Source organism: Dermacentor andersoni, chromosome 5, assembly GCF_023375885.2.
Source record: "Dermacentor andersoni chromosome 5, qqDerAnde1_hic_scaffold, whole genome shotgun sequence".
Lineage (NCBI taxonomy): Eukaryota > Metazoa > Arthropoda > Arachnida > Ixodida > Ixodidae > Dermacentor > Dermacentor andersoni.
This window is the reverse complement of record NC_092818.1, coordinates 152,909,171-152,927,742: the sequence shown is the minus strand read 5'-3', so window position 1 is coordinate 152,927,742 and position 18,572 is coordinate 152,909,171. Positions and strand designations below refer to the sequence as shown.

The 18,572-nt window shown below is 45.3% G+C and overlaps 1 protein-coding gene across 2 annotated transcripts in view; it reads right to left on the bottom strand.

Moving 5' to 3' along the window:
* Positions 1-752: 752 nt before the first annotated feature.
* Positions 753-18,572, bottom strand: part of LOC126532137 (cell adhesion molecule 3-like) — a 105,379-nt gene continuing 87,559 nt past the window's right edge. For both annotated transcript variants that reach the window (XM_050179819.3, XM_072288430.1), the window contains 8 exons: positions 13,095-13,430; positions 11,500-11,769; positions 8,584-8,859; positions 6,714-6,892; positions 5,676-5,853; positions 5,176-5,274; positions 3,648-3,738; positions 753-971 (listed from right to left, as the gene is read on the bottom strand). In XM_050179819.3, coding sequence (XP_050035776.3) covers positions 5,189-5,274; positions 5,676-5,853; positions 6,714-6,892; positions 8,584-8,859; positions 11,500-11,769; positions 13,095-13,430 — 1,325 coding nt within the window. In that variant the 3' untranslated portion in view covers positions 753-971; positions 3,648-3,738; positions 5,176-5,188. The remainder of the gene's footprint in view (positions 972-3,647; positions 3,739-5,175; positions 5,275-5,675; positions 5,854-6,713; positions 6,893-8,583; positions 8,860-11,499; positions 11,770-13,094; positions 13,431-18,572) is intronic.

Genomic DNA, 18,572 nt, shown 5'->3' with positions numbered 1-18,572 from the left:
ATAATAAATTCTGTTTAGTACGCCATTAAAAAAAGCAAGAAAAGAAAAAAAGAACGACGACGACGACGACAACAACAACACAGAAAGCGTCGGGGAATTTTGCATCGAAGTTCGGAATTCCCTGTTAAGTGAGTGTGTATATTGTTGGGAAGGTATCTTTGTATTCGTAAAAAGAAGCATTGAACTAGCTCCTTGTTAAATATATGATTGCACTTACGCCTTTTCCAAGCTTTTCGTTTTTGTATTAGCGGCTTCGCAATAATATAAAGGTGTAGAACTGATCTAGTGCTGCGTTTTATTACTGACAAAATGTAACCTGCCGCTGTGGCTCAGTGGGTATCTTGTTGTGCTGCTCAACATGATGTCGTAGGTTCGATTTCCGATGTCAACATTCCACATTTGAACAGTCGTATTGAACAGCCGTTCAGGTCGACGCCCCTTATAACCAACTGTGCTGTTTTGGGAGGTCAACCCCTCAGTCTAACTTTGAGTGAGATAAGTAATCATTTGACGAATTACTTGCATTATTATATCCCTGAGAGGAGCTTTGATCATATGGTGTAATGTCTGTCGTGCATTTTGTAGTGCCTGTGCAGCGTGTGCATTCAAGGAGTACTTCTAGGGGTCTTATGCACCCAGCAGAATGCGTCATCGTAACGAATGATAACTTGAAGAATAACTTTGGAAGCGTACTTGGAATTGGTCCGCCATTCCACTGCAATTAAAAGAAGGAATAAATAGCACGCACATGGTAACCTTTACAAGATACCATACATTCATTTTCTTTATTACAGGTTGCCCGACAAAAACACTGCAGGTCCATTTGTAGCTTTCACAGATTATCAGCTATGTCGATTCAGCTCAATCCCCGATCGCTGAGAGATCTTCAGAACAAAATGCACTGGTGGAATCAGTCCTGCAGATAGTCGCCAGTCAATATTTCCGCACTTTAAATTTCTAGAAGTTGAAGACTGTAAAGAAACAGAAATATAGTCAGTCACATGACTTTCACAGCATTTAGCTTTTTTGGCTTAACGCTTCCTGCCTAATTGAAGCCAGAAATTAGAGCACTATATTAGTAGCACGGTGGAAGGTTTTTTTCTCGGTAACAAGACCAATGAAAAATAAATTGCAAGGAGGGTAATTTTTACCAGGCACTCTGATAAACAAGCAGGTTGATCAACATGAATGCTACGTGTGTTAATCAGCGTTCGCTGGCTAATGTAGAGATGGCCATTTAAATAATTTAAGCGCTTGAAGCGAATGAAATAGATCTACAAACACGCAACCGACGACAGACAGTGAGAGCCACATAGCAATCAGATTGTCAGGACTCTCGGGCGTACTGCCTGGAGTTCAGAAAAGTTACTTGATCATCACACGCCATTGCGGACGATGTACAGTCTCTATCATACTTAAACCTAACACGCCTTAAGCGCCTTTTTATTTCTGCTGTAGGCGTTGCTGAGTGTTTCGGGTTGGGGTGGTCCGTCATTAGTAGAGGCACATCTGCCGAGAAAAGTTCCTGTACAGCATCAAATGGAAAAAATACTGAAATGCTTAGAGGTCTCAGCGTGAGGTTTGAAGTCAAAACGCTATAATGGATCGTCTAATACACATCTGTTTTGGACTCCATGCTGAGACCACAAAGTACTTAGGCTCTTTTTTCAGATTCCTGCATTCTGAAAGATTTCTGCTATGGAACTGCTCCCATCTTTTTGCAGGCAGAGGCATCCAGATAAAAGGACTTATAAGGCACCTAAGCAAGTCTTATGATGTGTAAATGCGAGGGCGTTACTTGTCGCTTAGTTATGCGTTGAGTTTAGTGTTGCAGCGAAATGTTGCTCAGTTTAGTGCTATTCGCGTTATATTTCCGAGTGTTATTGCTGCTTATGAGATCGCAACAACGCAAGGCCACAAATCGGCCATATTATGATCTCTCAGCTGAATTTTTGCGGAGTTCTCACTGAAGTAGTGTTTCACGCACATTGCGTTGAGTGCTCGTTCTCGATCACACCACGTTTCAGCGCGATGACACCATTTCGCCGAACGATGACAGCACTTTTCTGAGCGGCACCTTGGTGTTGACACTACATTTCTTCATCGGGTTCGTAGGAGAACTCCACCTCAAATATTAGGGGGGTATGCCGTAGTCGTCGCCCGAACGGGTACCTGAAACGCGTTGCATCTTACTCGTCGTCGTCGTCCTCTACCATCGGCTCCGGCGACGGCATCTGCTGGTCCAAGTTGATCGACAGTAGCATGGCTTTGCGATCGAAGCGGTATCTCGGTCCTTTCGCGTTGTCGGGGGCTTCGGTGGTGAACGCTCTTTCGCTGCAGCAGCTCGCTTCGCACGTTTCGCCGCGTTGCGATGGTCTGGTACTTCTTCGGCAGTGAACCGGGCACCTCCGGCCACGCTTTGCTGTCTCACGTGATGACGCAGACGCGAGCGATACAACTTCAGAATATGAAGACTCCACAGTGCCGACAGTGGCACCACTCCTATCGTGCGCCATCTAGTGAATCGCTCGCCAGGCAGAGGCCAACCACGTGCGCAGCCTAGTAGGTATTCATCACTGTCGCCTGCTGCAATGGTGGCCCACTGGTTAGCGTGCTCGGCTATGGAGCAGTAGGAGTGACAGTGGGGTAGAGGATAAAATCTTCACTGTGACCACTGTTCTTTTTACTTAGATGAAGATTACGCGTTTTGCCGCATTTCAGCCCTGGCTTTCAGATGACGATGGCGCCGCACAATGAGCCAAGTAATGCTCTCGCATTAAACCATTTCTGGGTTGTGTGGTCGTGCGTTTCTCGCGCTCCTGGCCTAATAAAACTATGGAGATTGAATATGACAGTTGACTACACACACCCTTTTGGTAGAAAGTAACGAGGTTTTACAGTGACGAGCCTTATTGCACAAAAAAAAAATTATATTATGGGGTTTTACGTGCAAAAACCACTATCTCATTATGAGGCACACCGTAGTGGCGGACTATGGATTAATTTGGATCACCTGGGGTTCTTCAACGTGCACCTAAATCTCAGTACACAAGTGTTCTTCTATTTCGCCCCCAATTAAAGGCACTCGCCGTCGCTGGGGTTTGATTCCGCGACCTCGTGCTTACCAGCCCAACCCTATAGCAACTAATCAACAACGTTGGGTCCCCATTGCACAGCTCACAGTCAAGAAGTCTTGCGAACGCTCGGATGGTATTAAAGACAATGTCTTCCTCACCGCTGCCCCTCCCCCCTTACCACTGCTCCATATAGGGTATGTGTATTTAACGCCTCTTTTATGGGCCGATCCCGGAGGTAGTGCGGTCTAAATGTATGAGCCAATTCCGAAGGTTGTGCCACCTACAAGTGTGGTCTGATCCCGAAGCTTGCGAGGACAAAATGTAGTCCGTTCCCGTGTGTATGTGCACTCTTTAAAAATGTGGGCCGATCTGTAAGATATGTGTAGTAAAACAGTCTACGCAGTACGACGCTTACCCCCTTCACGCGAGGGATGACGCGATAGAATGCCGTGCGCAGTGACTCCGCCCCCATTATAGCTCTCAACTCTCTCAGCAAGAGATTCTCTTCGAATGACTTCAACTAGAGGTTGAAGTTCCAAACTTCTTAAGAATTCTGATAGCTTCGCTTACCTTGGTCTTGGCCTTTCAATAGCGTCCTTTTGGCAGGGTGTCCCCCTTTGAAGTGGTACAGCATTTTCTTGCTTAGGAGTTCCTATGACCTCTACAGAAGAATAAGATGGAGAGATTTAGGCCAACTCGGCCAAAAGTGAAACAGACCTAATGACAAAGCAATGACTGAAAATATTGCTACCATAAAAACTTCTTGACATCTTCATGCTTTTACAAAGCATATGAGAATCAAATCATCCCAGAAATTCACTTTCATAAAATGCAAGGACAGGTCAATCTGTGTTAATCACCTCAGACAGAAAAGGAAGCAAAAAAACAACAACAGTGGAGCCTCATACAGCATGTGAATTAGGTGTGTTGTATGAAGCTCTACTGTTACTTTCATCTGTGACAATTAGCCTTCATGGAGCAGGTACTACACAAGCAAACAATGAACTAAAATATGAATTTATAGAAAAAGTTGCAAAAATATTTTCTTAGAAACGTGTATAGTAGCTACAGCGCAATATTATGTAAAGAACTGCTTACTCTACCTTCTGTCTATAAAATTAAACGTGGACCTGTTTCATTTCTAGCGAGCGAACGTACCATATATAGACGATGAGCTTACATGTGAACCCGTACTCAACGGCTTAAGTGCCGTCGGTGCCAAGTTAATAAGATAAATAATTAATTTCGTTATTGTTAGGCAGTGCAAACATCATCGCATGAGAAAACATGAATAAACAAGTTTCAGTGGCTGTGCTACAGTGTAAACATCAAGGCGGGTGAGGAGCACATGAGCTGGCACTCTAAAGTAGTCTATGTTTACAACAGGGTTCAGCGGGCCTGGCGCGTCTCAAGCGAGGAAGTGAACGCATCCAAGTTTTTCTCTTGCCTTTAGTCTTCTAGATCATTATGTCCTCACATGACATGCTATTGGAAGTCCACCGTTACCTGAGCCATGCTGCGTGAATAAAAAAAAAAGAAAGTTCAACACGCCAGGAAGTGCGGCCTCTCCCTCTTCACTTACTGCTTGACGGCCTTGCTATACGTGAAGTGTCTTGTCAACTGACTTGAGGGCTTGACAGTTATTATGGACGTGTTCCATTGTCGCAAGGTCTTGTCATACGTTTTGAAAGTTTGTGCACAAAGGCTACAGGCATTTACGTTAGCCTTGATGATTCGTGACAGCGTGCGACACGGAAACGGGAAGTCGTTAGACAAATGGAGACACATGGCAGATGAGCGGTAAAGTGCCAACGATCACGATGTTTTCAATAAACTTTAAATCTCTTTCAGCTCACTGTAACGTTACTCTGGCATATTTTGTCTACAGCTTAAGTTCACTCGTAGTCGGCAATAAAAGCTGACGTCTTTGAGAAACGTCTTCTTATCGCGGGTATCTTCCTTTAATTACGCATGGGCATTCTGCACGCAGATATTTTTTTTCGTTAACTATGCCTGCATGAGGGAAATTCAGGTCGTGTGTGAAACCCTTGTAGTCCAATCGACGTCGCAATAACCAGTCTGAAGTATAAGGACTCACCCTAAAACCCCTGTCAGCTTCCACCACTTCTCAGTGGGTCGGAAAAGGCCAAAAATAAGCTTATCCATGCTGGAAGTAGCCAGCTGAGTTTTGGTTTTTCTGAAATGGCAGAGAGCAACTTAAAGAAATGGACATAGGATGTATAGGCAATTTCAATTAAATGCTGTCAGAGCCGCTTTGTTTAACTACTAAAACTAAACATTCATGTCAGCTTCACCAGACACATGAACCGCATGAATCCGCACAGTGCGATATACTCGCCCAACAAGCGGTCACCTTAAACGGAGGCACTAATTTAGGGGTAGCTCGTGAATAAATGAGAAAACATCTCAATTATTAGTCGAGCCTTTTGATGAGATTTGCAAAGAAGGAGTGAAACAAATGCTTTGAATGAGGACTTCTTGAGGATGACAATAATATATATTAAACTGCTGCGACTTCGACAGTGTGTAGACTGAACTTATTTCTCTGGCAGTCACAGACACGCAACTGACTCTTACCTGCAAAGGAGCTCTCCTCAGTGAAGAATAAGCTTGCCTGGTGTGTGACGTTGAGAAGCACAGCGGCATCGTCGATGCCCTTGGGATTTCTAGCAACGAACAGTATTTCTCCGCCGTCGTCGGGGTGAACTGACCTGATATCTAGAGACGTGGTTCTACAAAAGGGTGTATCGGCACTCTGAAAAAAAAACAAGAGAGAAACGAAAGTTGCAGCATGCGTTCAAGGACAAAAATGAACACTATCACAGCTAAACCACAAGGTGAAATAATTAATAACAATTTTCTTGTCATTAGCCTAATTTTCGAATGATGTTAAAGAGCCTTATATTATGCGCAAAGATCTTTCAGTATACTTGAAGAGCGCTTGTTATTATCGAAACTCTTTCCCGAAAGCATACTGCCGAGTCCGTAGTTAATTTTAGTATTGAGGGACGCAGAAAGAAAAGTTCTCTGGAACAAGCGAATCATGGTTGAACGGAGGCATTAACTCACCTCTGCCCCGTTCTACTGCATTTGCCTGCTTACTGATCTACCAGCAGCTGATTAGGTGTTCTTCGCATAATGCGCACCACAACTTCTTTTCAATGCATTAAGTTCCTTGGAACTCCGAGAAGTACTTTGCTGGATCGAGAACGTTTTTTTTTTCGGTCCAACAATTCCGATCCGATTTAAACGTGTCCGATAGTTAATTCTACTCAACACAATAATAAAAACATACTAAAGATATAAATTCGTATTCATTCTTTTAGCACTTTGTGCCGCATTTTGTACGTATAACATGAGGAGTAGAGCGAAGGTTGTGAATGTCCTATTACATCGCCAAGTCTCCAGCTCCACTGCGACAGACACCTCAATAGCCTGTGTAAATCTCGAACGCCGCGTAGCAGGGCTACAACGGCGACTTCAGCGTTTAGAACGAGCTTTGTTCGCACTTTGCGCAGGCCTTCAGCATATGCAGAAAGGCGCACGCTAGCACTTTTACTCTAATGCGGCGAAGATAGTGCCCCCCCCCCCCCCCATCCTCACAGAATGACTCACACTGTAGTTGTTGGCGACGTAATGGGCGTGGGACGCGTCTCCCGGACTCAGAAGCACGCGCCTCACGATCCAGTAAGCTCGTGTCGGAGGCGGATTGGCACAGACCAGCACCGAGATCCTGACAGGCTTCCCCACGATTGCCGTCAGGGTTCTATTTAACGCTCTGACGTCGGGTCGGCCTGCAAGGAAAGCGATAAAGTGGCGGCGCAATGAAACATATTGATATTTGACAACGCGGCTTCAAGTGACTAGATCTTAGCCAATTGCAGTGATGTGCCGGAAACACGCGCAGTGTTAGACTCGTTTAAATGAGGTAATGTCTTTAAGGAAGACAATTCTGGACAAATGCATAGTTTCTAAATGTGGGTTCCTTAAACCAACCGCTTTAGGTGATCAAAGTTTATTTCGTTGCATTTCAAGGATTTTAGGGCATCCCGAGCCCAGGCACTGTGGAAGATAACATGATAACTGTCATATACGCGACCGTCTCCTTAAACGTTTGGCTAACTGGTATTCCATGATCAAACTTCTTAGAGCGTTAAAAACGAACGAGACAGAGGGGATACAAAATACACGGGCACTAATTTTTACCTATAGCACTATTTCTGATAACATGAAATTTATACATAAAAAACCATGTGCAGGAGCCCTATTACAGTCCCCATATAGGACGAAAAACCAAAGAAAAACGAACAAGACAAACTAACAAGTGGTAAACGTACGCTAAAATGTAGGGAAGAAAATACTAAAATTCAAGTAAAGATAGTGCAATTCCTAGCTTCTAGGACGGCACCGTTATCGAACTCTGCTTTACATTTAGAGCTTCTGATATGCACCGCCACGCGTTCTTGCAATCTCCCACGGATGTTGTAGCAGTGTTGATTACGACAGCAATCAATGACCGCCTTCGTCAACCACCTTCGTGATGAACACAGCTACGGCATCCCGGGGAGCTGTGGTTGTGAAGCAGAGTTTGAAGAGGGCGACGTTCTGTACGAGCATGTTGACCAGTGGAGGAGAGAAATAATGGAAGCTGCAGAAGTGGCAAGGGGGCACCTTCCATGCGTGAGTGTGCCATATATTTCTTTGTCAAGCAAGTAATTATGCTATCTAGCTGCCACATGTGTAAGTTATGTCAGATGAAGAGATCCTGGCACGTTAGTTGAACATGTATGCACGTGATGTATCTTACTTGCTTTGTACTTGCAATATTTATGCATATTTCATTGGACCCTCAGCAAGCCCGTGGCTATAGGTCCAACCATTTTTGATATTTCTGCATGTTCTATGTCTGCAAATAAAGAACTGAATTGAACTTTAGCATTTTGCCCCCTCATATATAGCATGCGATTGCAACTTGTTGGTTTATGTTGTCATTCATTCGATTGCATTATGCCTCTTGCGCATGAGCGTTTATGCATAAATATCGTGTCATCAGAAAAAAAGACTGAGAGAGAAACGTTTAATGATGCAAAATGTAGACAGGTCGGCCGGAGATACATACTCTAAGCTTGAGTTCAAAGTTAAGCGCTTGTGCATGTCGTTTCAACTCTGTCTCTTGCATTGTTTCCGCGCATAGACGTTTTAACATTGAGCGGCGTATTTTATTACTTATTTTACTTGAACGCTGCAGTAAATGTGACAACTTATATTTTCAGTTTCCTCAGCTAACCTGATTAAGAATGTAATAACGCATTCAGGAGAACTATCACGCGTGCGCGCACTGCCTGTGTAGCATTCCCTTCGTTGCCACATGAAGTTGTTCGCCAAAAATGTAGTTGCGCACAGCAAAATGCTAAACAATATCAATCGGTGTTATGTACGCATTAGGCCCATCGCCAAATTACTGGCAAGCGAATAAAGAGCTAACCCGATATGGTCAGCAGGATGTTTCTGGTGCGGGCCCGTTCCTCCTTCCATCCAAGGTGATTCGTGGCCGTGCACTGGTAGCTACCGGCGTCCGAGTACAGCACCGGGTCCAGCATGAGGGAGCTCTCGGAGGTCATGCTTTCTAGACGGCCAGAACGCACGCGCGTCCAACAGTAGGACGGCGGCGGCTTTCCGTCCGCCTTGCAGTCGAGTTGCACTGGTTCGCCAAAGTCGGCCGACACCTGCGATGGTGGCTGCTCCACAATCTCAGGCCCGTCTGCATCAAAATTTTCCATGAGCAACGTTAGAACAAGGCGTACAAATTAATCAGCACGCCTCTGGCACGTCGCCTCACGCATTTCTATAGAAGGGAATGTGGGCGCGTTGCAAGATGTCAATTCGCGCTCTCTATCAGCCTAGCTTGTTGCTCTCTCTCTCTCACGCACACCGGTTTTTTGAAAAAAAAAAGGAAAGAAAAAAAAAAACGTCGTGCTCTCTGAACTTGTAGATAACACTCATTTATTTTTCTCTTTTCCATGCTGGGTTTCTTAACTTCTTTCAGGAATCATTCAGGCGTATGCAAGAAAGAACTTGTCCAACTTTTACTAAGCACGACTGATTTCGGTTTGTTTACGTCTCTCCCGAGAACCATAGGACGTAGCGCAAGGGCTGCGTCCTTAGCACTTACATTACACCTTTGTACAGATGGTGCTGCTTGTTGGAGCTGCTTGTTGAAGCTGTAGCCTTCAGGTCGAAGTTACACGTTTCAAGAGTGAATGTGGCAGCTGTTACGTTATATACATCGCATTTCTTTGTTTGTAGTAGGCATGACAGGATGATGATAATTACCAAGGCAACGCTAAAGTAGTACCACAAATGTAGCTGAAAAATCCGGAGCTTCCTAAAATATTGTAGGAAACTCTATGCTAAAAAGTACGTACAATAGCCGTGGTGGCGAAGCTTAGCTGTCGCTTCACTCAGGAGAAAGAAAAAGGAAAAATGTACATGTAAATAATGCCTGCCTACGAGAAAAAAAAACAGACTTGTTTTTCCTGTCCCGCGTTAACGTCAAAAAGCAGGCACACGCGATGATTGAACGCTTTTTCAGGGTCCAATTTTCGGCCTTCGTTTTTGTTTATTAGCGCCCGGACGCTCTCGTAACATCTGGGACAGTCAAAGCAAAGAAGTTTCAACTGAACAGGAAAAGGGGAACGCGTGTAAAGAGTGCGCAACATATGCTGTCGTTAAGCCTTCTAAGCAAGAATGCAGCATCTGCTTCACGACCCGCAAAGAACACGCTTTCTAGACTATAAAGGCAAAGAAAGGCGTCGCCTCCACTCTGAAATGATTTTTTTAAATTATTTGCTGCTTCCAAGAAGGAGTGGGAAAGACGGACTTTTCTTTCTATATGTAGCAGATGAGTTGTTAACTTCTCCCTTGTTTGTCGAAATTTGTTTGAAGCCAGTGGTCACTGTAATAACAATATCACACCCTAGCGAGCTACGTTAGCGGGATAAGAAGAACAAAATAGGAGTGACAGCAGTTGACTGGCTAATTAAAATCTTGTCACGGCGTGCCATTTCCTCTCCTTTCCTAGCAAACTTCGTCAGATGGCTGACATCTTTTTAAAATCCTTTGTTCTTCGAGAGATTGTTCTTTTGTGCTTTGCTTTATTTTCAAACGGTACGGAAGTTTATACAGTGTGAATAGCGGGTGTTAGCGTTCCCGGACTCAGCAGCACATATTGTTCTTGTCTAGAGGAGACAGCTTTGGTGAAGCGAGAGGCACAAACCTAGTGACAAAGCTATAAAAAAGCCTAATGAAACGCAAAAAAATTACAGAAAAAGAAAAGTTCAAATGCGGGAAGCATTTAATGAGCGCTCCTGAAGTTGTATACCGAACGGGTCGGAATTATCGTACTATACCCGACCCCGCATTCTGTAATTTTCTCCCCAAAGAGATTTCAGCTGTACTCAAATCTTGAAGGACTGCAGCGCTTTAATATGCTGTTGTCAAGTGCATCAGAGACAATAAGCAATAAAAACTTTCCTAGTTGAGTAACCAGATTGCCGATTATATATATATATATAAAAACGGTCCATGATTTTAGTTCATTAAGTGCTCAAGAAGGTAACTGCTCATCCGAACACGGTAACACGCGCATATTTGGTCGAGAGATTTGTGAGATTGTTGTAAACTTAAGTCTCATCACACAAGGAACGTTCAGTTTAGCCATGACAAGCGACGCTTTACGGAGAGCGAACTTATCGGTGCATTGAGGCGCTGTTGAACTGAAGCATTCTCTCGGCACAGTTACTACGAAGCTCGGACACGGTAATAAATCGATTCGAGTTCACTGTGCTCATCTTACAAAACATCGATGTTATATATTACTTGTGGTGCAGTTACTACAGCAGCTAACGTTAATTAGAGCACACTTCTATGGGCCCTGCTATATGAGACTGAGACGACCAATTCGGGTCAGACAGTAAACCGATCATTCGAAAAGTGAGCCAATTTGGTGCCAGCATCGGACACTACGTCCATCATTTTATACGATGTTTAACGTTTCTGATCGGAATGGTAATTGTTCAACTCTCGCAATAAACGCATTCAAGGCATGAGCGAGACATGTTAAAATATTCATTATCATCCTTATCTTTGTATGGCCAATGCCGGACGAAGGCCTTCACCAGTGATCTCCAATCACTACCGTCTGTTCGACGCGTTAATCTTCATTTAGCTAAGACACCTGCAGTTTTTCTTGATACCAAGAAACCGTAAGCGTGTTTCTGCTCTTTGTTCCTCAACCTGCTCTCCAAAAAAACGTCTTGCCAACGGTCATATCTGCCTCAAGCATAAGTGCGATGTTTGAGGGCTTGATTACAAGCATGCACACTACACTGATTGTACTCACATCGCACGTTGAGGTAGTATCCGAAGGAGGCGAACGTCCCGAGACGATGGACGGCAGCGCAGCGATACCAGCCAGCATGATGGCGCTCGATGGCTGAGAAATTTAGGTATCCGTCGGGGCTCTGAGGTACCGGGGGTGGCCCGTCGTCCTTGAGCCATCGCGGCGCGCTTTGCGGGTTGGCGTCCACCGCGCAGTGCAGGGACACCGGCATCTTCTCCAGGATTGGGAAACCGAAACCCGGCTCCCGGGAGATCGAGAAGGACGGCACGTCTTCGGAAAATAGAGAAAAACGTCCTGCTCACTCAGCTGTGGGAACGTGTTATCTAACACGATACGCGCACATGGATCTAGCCTCACGATACGTGACTCAGATTAGCCCACGCGCCTCCCACTGCCGAAATCAGAAGTTTTAGAGTGATTGATATTGCGTGATAAAGAGCCGTGCCTCTATGGAGGGCTTGTATTGTTGTCGTCTTCCTCAGAATTTTTTTCGGTCACGCACTGCGCCTTATTTAACGATGAGCAGTTAATCACTCATTTCATTGGTGTTACAGTGCTTTTTCGGTCTAAAGAGATGTATTTAACGGTGAAGACTTTTGCAGCAGTTGGACTGAGTGGTATTAGGTTTTGCAGTAAAACACAGGAAAGTAATATTACTTAGCCATTAACACAGTGACCGGCAAGTAGGACGAATGATATCTCTTTACTGTCGACGCGCTGGTATGGAGAATTGTCCATGGCCTTGCCAGTTCTCTAATTAGCAGAAATAAAACAGGCAGTGCACAAGGCACTTGCCTGCACAAGAAACACGTACGAATTTTTTGTGCTTAGAATTAACCTAGGAAACTGGACACTTTGCATCGCGGCTGTCATTCTGAATTTCCGTCCTTGCTCCATTCACGCATTAACTGGCTGCACTGTAAACCTTGCTGAAACGTGCATTTTTCAAGGACTAATTTTTGTGTGTGCATGAAGTCCAGCGGGACTACATGTCGTATGTGCGACAGCAGTGACATCAGTTACATTCGAGAGCTTTGACGGAAGATTTAGCTGGAGGGCCATACTTAAGCGCGACGATTAAAAAAGAAGTTCAAACGCCTGCATATTGTCGGTGCTTTGAGGCTTGGTTGCACGAACCAAATACATTCTGCACAAGACAATAGCTCGAGAAAGCCCCAGTCTGGGATTAACCCCTTAAGAGAGCTGATGATTGCCCAGTGCTATGGCAGTAATTATTCAGAGACACATGACTCACGATCTACAGGGCCTCAATAAAGCTTTAGCATACCACACCGGCTGAAAGCATTACTTTACTAAAGTGAAGACTAGTATTGAAGGCTTTTCTTTTTATTCTAACGTAATAAATAAACTACAGCAAAAACGCAAGCATCACATCACGTATAGTCATCGTGCTAGTAACAAGACAGCGAATGAACATGGTGTTAGTCCATGTAGAACAACTAGTGGCTATCCTTGATGCCCATTAATCAACAAGCTGCGCTATACTTTTGCGCTTGCGTTCGTCGGACAGCTGGTTATATTTTCTCCACGTTCATAAAAACCGACGAGGCAAGGCGATAACAGTGACAACTCACAGAGGACATCAAGCGAGGCGGCGACGGCCGTGGATGTGGGCCACGACACGTGGTACACGTGGCAGGAAAGCTGCAGGCCGTGCAGGTCCCGCGAAGCGTTGAGGCTGAGCACACTGCGCGTGGTGTACGAGTCCTCTTGGGGAGAGAACTCCACGAACAGCTGACTGGCTGCCGTCATGTTTGTCTCGCCCAACATCCAGTGCATGTTTCGGACGGCGGGAACGGCACGACGCGCCACGCAGCCCACTTCCACCTCCTCGCGCTCTTGGACGGTGACGCGGGAGCCTTCTTGCAGCCGCTCGCCACTCAGTGTCAGGAACGGCTCTTCTGGAGCACCTGCGCAGAGGGATTACCTCCTTGATGTAATGCACGGATTTGGGCTTGTTGGTATGACATCGTGAGGCTTATAGCGCGGGAAAAGAGCAGGACGAAAGGAAGACGTGACACACACAGGCGCTCTGTGTGTGACGTCTTCCTTTCGTCCTGCTCTTTTCACGCGCTATAAGCCTCACGATATAATAACCGATATAATTTTTTTGTGAATGAATATTTGCTGATATAGCTTTGTATAAAGGAATAACCCCTCAGGTTTCTTTTGAAAGCAGTTTCATGAAAGTATGTCTAACCCAGCCACAGAAAGATTAGCAGTGGTGCGAATTCGTGCACTTACGCGAAACATTCCTCATGCACCTTTCCTTTTCTTTCAGCGTAAGTAAGGAATGAAGCACAGTATTCAAGTCACTGGGTCTCTGCTACACTTAGCGCCTTTGTGAGGCGTTCACTCTTCCGCCAGTGGCAATGACATGCAGATCGGCACGAACGTTGATACATTTCATCCAGAATCATCGGTAAACGAAATTTTATGAGCATGGCTTGACTTTTTTTGTTTAGCTATCTCAAAGGACGCATTCTTTTACTTGCTCCTTTTGTTGGTTCTCCAATATATTCAGCCTACTTTAACACCTTGCTCGCAAAGCTGGCAAAAGAGAGAAAACTGTTGTATAGAAAGACAGGGAGGTTAACCAAATCTCCCTATCCAATCTAACCAATAGAGAGAAAACTGTTGTATAGAAAGACAGGGAGGTTAACCAAATCTCCCTATCCAATCTAACCAAAAGAGAGGAAAATGTTGTATAGAAAGACAGGGAGGTTAACCAAATCTTGCCTATCCTGCGCGGGGAAGGAGTATGGAGTATAGCGCCAGCGAAACCGACGCGATCGCCCTAGGAAAGAAAACGAGGTCAGGAGATGCCACGAGCGGCGTGGGAGCATAGTTGGCTGAGAACCGACAAAAAAAGAGATCACTTGAGTTTGATCTCCGAGGCTGGAGCAACGTCTAGTTCTCACTCTGTCATGTGCTCTACAATTGGTGACCCGGACCCGGATAAAAAAAGAACGAGAGAGAAAGGAGGTGAGAGAGAGAAAGAGGGACGAGCACGAAAAAACCCTTAAAGTCTCTCGTGAAGGCCTGTAGACCACAGGAATCTCAGTACTGCGAATAAGGCCTTCTGGTGGACGTTCTCTGGGAGCACCGGCCCAGAGCTTTTAGTTCTGATAGAGGACGATTGTCCAATTTGTCCATTACTCTGCGCATCACTTGCCTCTCGGCAATATAGCGCGGGTAGACACCGATAATAGGTGTGAACATCTCTTCACAGCTGCATGTGTCGCACGTGGGGCTGTTGGCCATTCCAATAAGGATGGCTTAAATGTTGGCGAATGTAATGCCTAGCCAACAACGGTACAGCATGGTTCGTTCATCTCGTGGTAACCCAGGCGATGGATGCATCTGGATGTCCGGAGACAACGAAGGCGAACAACACATGGTGAAAGCGTTCGAGTCTCAAAGGGACAAAAATATTTCCGTGATATCAATCGCAGCCCAGCCGGAGCGTCTGCTCGCGAAAGCGGAATCAAGACGCTTTGACCAATTTCATGTGCAGATTGAGCGGCTTCGTCGGCGTGTCCGTTCCCCCTGATGTTGCAATGTCCTGGAAGCCGTTGAAGAGAGAGAGAGAATGAAGAGGAAAGGCAGGGAGGTTAACCAGATATGAGTCTCCGGTTTGCTACCCTACACTGGGGATGGGGGATAGGGGTTAGAAAGATGACAGAGAGGAAAACGCTAAAAGAAAGCCGTTGAAATATCATGTTGTACCCCTTGTCATGAATGCGACGATATACCTGTAGTTTCTGAGGCCAGTTGTTCATTCGGTACATGGCCCATTGGGCTTTGTGTGCACTGAAGGGCTGCCTTCGAATCACTAAAAGCTGTCCATTGTTGCGGTGGTTCCTTATTGATGAAATCAAGTGCAGCACGGAGTGCCGCAAGTTCTGCGCCAGTCGAGCTGGTAAGCAATGAAATCTTCAACTTGATTTCTGCAGATTTCTGCTCTGCAGCAGCAGAGCTGTTGAGTTTTACCGAATTATTTGTGTAGACATGTTGGCTGAATCTGCGGACGTCGTCAACGCACTTCAAAGTTGCTTGCTTCAAAGGTTGCAAAGGCAGTCTAGCTTTCTTTTTGATGCGTGGAATTGTCCCTTGTACTTCCGAGTGGTGCAGACACCACAATGGGGCTGATAATCGTGTAGCAGGCATGAAGTGTGTTGACAAATATAGGACTGATGTTTTACAATAATTTTGGCAAAAGTTGAATATGGGCTCATTGATGACAAGCAAGCAAGATGGCGTGAGGGAATCCTGGTCAGGTGTCGGATGTCTGTTCTCAGGACATCTGTAGCAATCTAGACTGTCAAAGGAGAATATCTGGCAATGGCCCCTGTCGCACTCGATGACGTAGCTTTTGGGAGACCAAGACAAGTTCTGAGTGCTTGGGCTTGCACACTCGGAAGTCTGCTGATATTTGTAGTGCGAGTATTTCCCAGTACTGGTAAGGTGTACCGCAGGAAGCCCAAAATAGGGCTTTATACAACGTGTTTCAGCGAACACTATGAAATTTTTTAAAGGTTGCCTGTGGCAGATAGCTCAATTCTAGTTTATGAGCCGGTCTACTCGAAGCGGCGGACACTATTTGCAAAAAAATTGAAATGCAAAATGGGGTAATTAACAAGAATTCACTAATTAACTTCTTAGCTAATTATCTTATGACCCATATTGCAATTTACAAATTGTAGCAGTGGTCTTCGCAAGGCGGACCCACTTGGGGCGAATTCTCAGGACGACACCAGTTTCTAGATACAAATTCCCGAACTTTGCGGAGAAATGCATTGGCGTTCCATTTACTTGCGTGCTTACGAGCATAAAACAACGTTTTGTTAACAAGTTAACTGGAACGCTAATGCATTTCTCGGCAATGATCGGGAATTTATATCTCGAAGCTGGTGTCATCTTGAAAATTAGTTCCAAGTGGATCCGCCTTGCGAACTTCACGGCTAGAATTTGTAAATTGCAATATGGGCCATAATGTAATAAGTTTAAAGCTTAATTAATGAATTTTTATGAATTAGACAATTTTGGAACTCAATTTTTTGTGCATGTATTGTCCGCCGCTTCGAGTAGAGCAGCTGACGAAGTAGAATTGTGATATCTGCCACAGGCAACTTTTAAAGATTTTCGAAAGTGTTCGCTGAAGCACCCTGTATAATTGCAACATTGATGGTACTTGAGCACCCGAGGACTTCCCGCCGGGAAACGTGAGGAGATCCACAATGGCGCCCAAACGCTTTGTCGCGTACGAGACGTGAGGGCTCCAAGACAATTCTCTATCAATGATGACGCCAAGAAATCGGTGCGTTCGTCTATGTCGTATAGTTTGGTCATTAATCCGCAAAGCATACGCGGTCATAGCATTGCGAGTAAGAGCAACGAGTGCAAGCTTCTCAGGTGAAAGTTCCAGGTGTTGCCTTCTTAAATACATTGACCTGGCCGTTGAAGCCTTTTGGAATCATGTGCGGACTTGTACACGGGTCACTGCTGAAGCCCATACGCAAATGTCGTCTGCATATACGGAGAGCTGTACGGTTTCTGGTAACGAATCGGTGAGACCAATGAGCACCAGGTTGAACAGGGTCGGGCTAAGTACTCCGCTTTGCGGTACACTCCGACTGGCATAGCTAGACGTCGTTAGTCCCTCTTCAGTCAAAATAAAGAAAGATATTCCATTCAACTAGCTGCTTATCCAGCGAAAGACGTGTCTACCAATCCCTACAGCTTCTAAGGCGTCCAGGATTTCATGATGATATATGTTGTCGTACGCACCTGTAACATCAAGGAATAAGGCCGCAGTGATCCGTTTAAAATGTTTCTGGTGCTGTACATATATTACAAGGTCAATAACGCTATCTATTGACGGGCGTCCGCGTCGAAAGTTTGCCATTACCTCTGGATAGACATTGCAAAATTCTAAATACCATAATAACCATTTAAGGATCCTTCTCTCTATTACCTTGCCGACGCAGCTGGACATTGCTGTTGGACTGTAAGATGACAATTCCAATGGAGATTTGCCAGCCTTGAGGAGTGGGATAAGGCGACTGGATTTCCACGTGGTAGGGACCAGGCGCTGATGATGCGCTGTATAGGCCAAAAAGTGCATCTCTGGCCTCTTGGCCAAGCTTTTTAATCGCAGAGTATGTGATGCCATCGGATCCCAGTGACGAAGATCGCCTGCACCCAGCAAGTGCGGCCTCCAGTTCTTCGATGGAGAAAGGAGGGTCCATACGAGGTTCTCGGGAGTCAGGGGTGACATTAGGAATATGTGGGCAATTTCAGAACGCTGGGCCCGCGATCCTTTATTGCGCAGTCATCTTCTGATACGTCGACTTGTGGGCGTCCTTGATGGAGGGTTAGAAATTTAAATTAATGGCGCTGTTGAGAAGCTGTTCGAAGTTCACGGACTGTTCTCCGGACAACCGAAATAGTTTTACGCGGATCGAGAGACCCACAAAAAATATTTCCAGCATTGATTTTGCACTACAGCAATGCGACTCTGAATTTTCTTTTGAATACGTCTGGCCTGTCTAAGGTCGTAAACAGTTTTAGCCCGTTTGTACCATCGCTCTGCTCGCCGGCGGATTGCACAGAAGATCTGTATTTCCGCTTCAATATCCGCGCATTTCTCCAATGGCCGAAGTGAACCATAGCATACATGGCTTTGGTGATCTCAATTTCCAGCGTGGACAAAAAGCCTTCGTGGCATGCTTCTTTCGTAAGTGGTTTAAACATTGACCAATCTACTGTTTGTTGAAGGCTTGATGAAGCCACTTTTACTAGGTCCTTTATCGTCAGATAGGCAGGAATGTGGTCGCTTCCATAGGTTTCTATATCTGCGAACCAATGGGCGCTGTGAGACATGCGACAGAAAAGCTGTCTAAACAACTGCTATGCGTTCGGCCGCCCATAAATGTGGGACTGCCATCATTTAGGCAGCAAAGCTCGTGGTCACACGCAAAGGAAACGAGGTTCCTTTCTTTAGAATTCACCTTGATGCTTCCCGAAAGTGAATGATGTACATTAAAGTC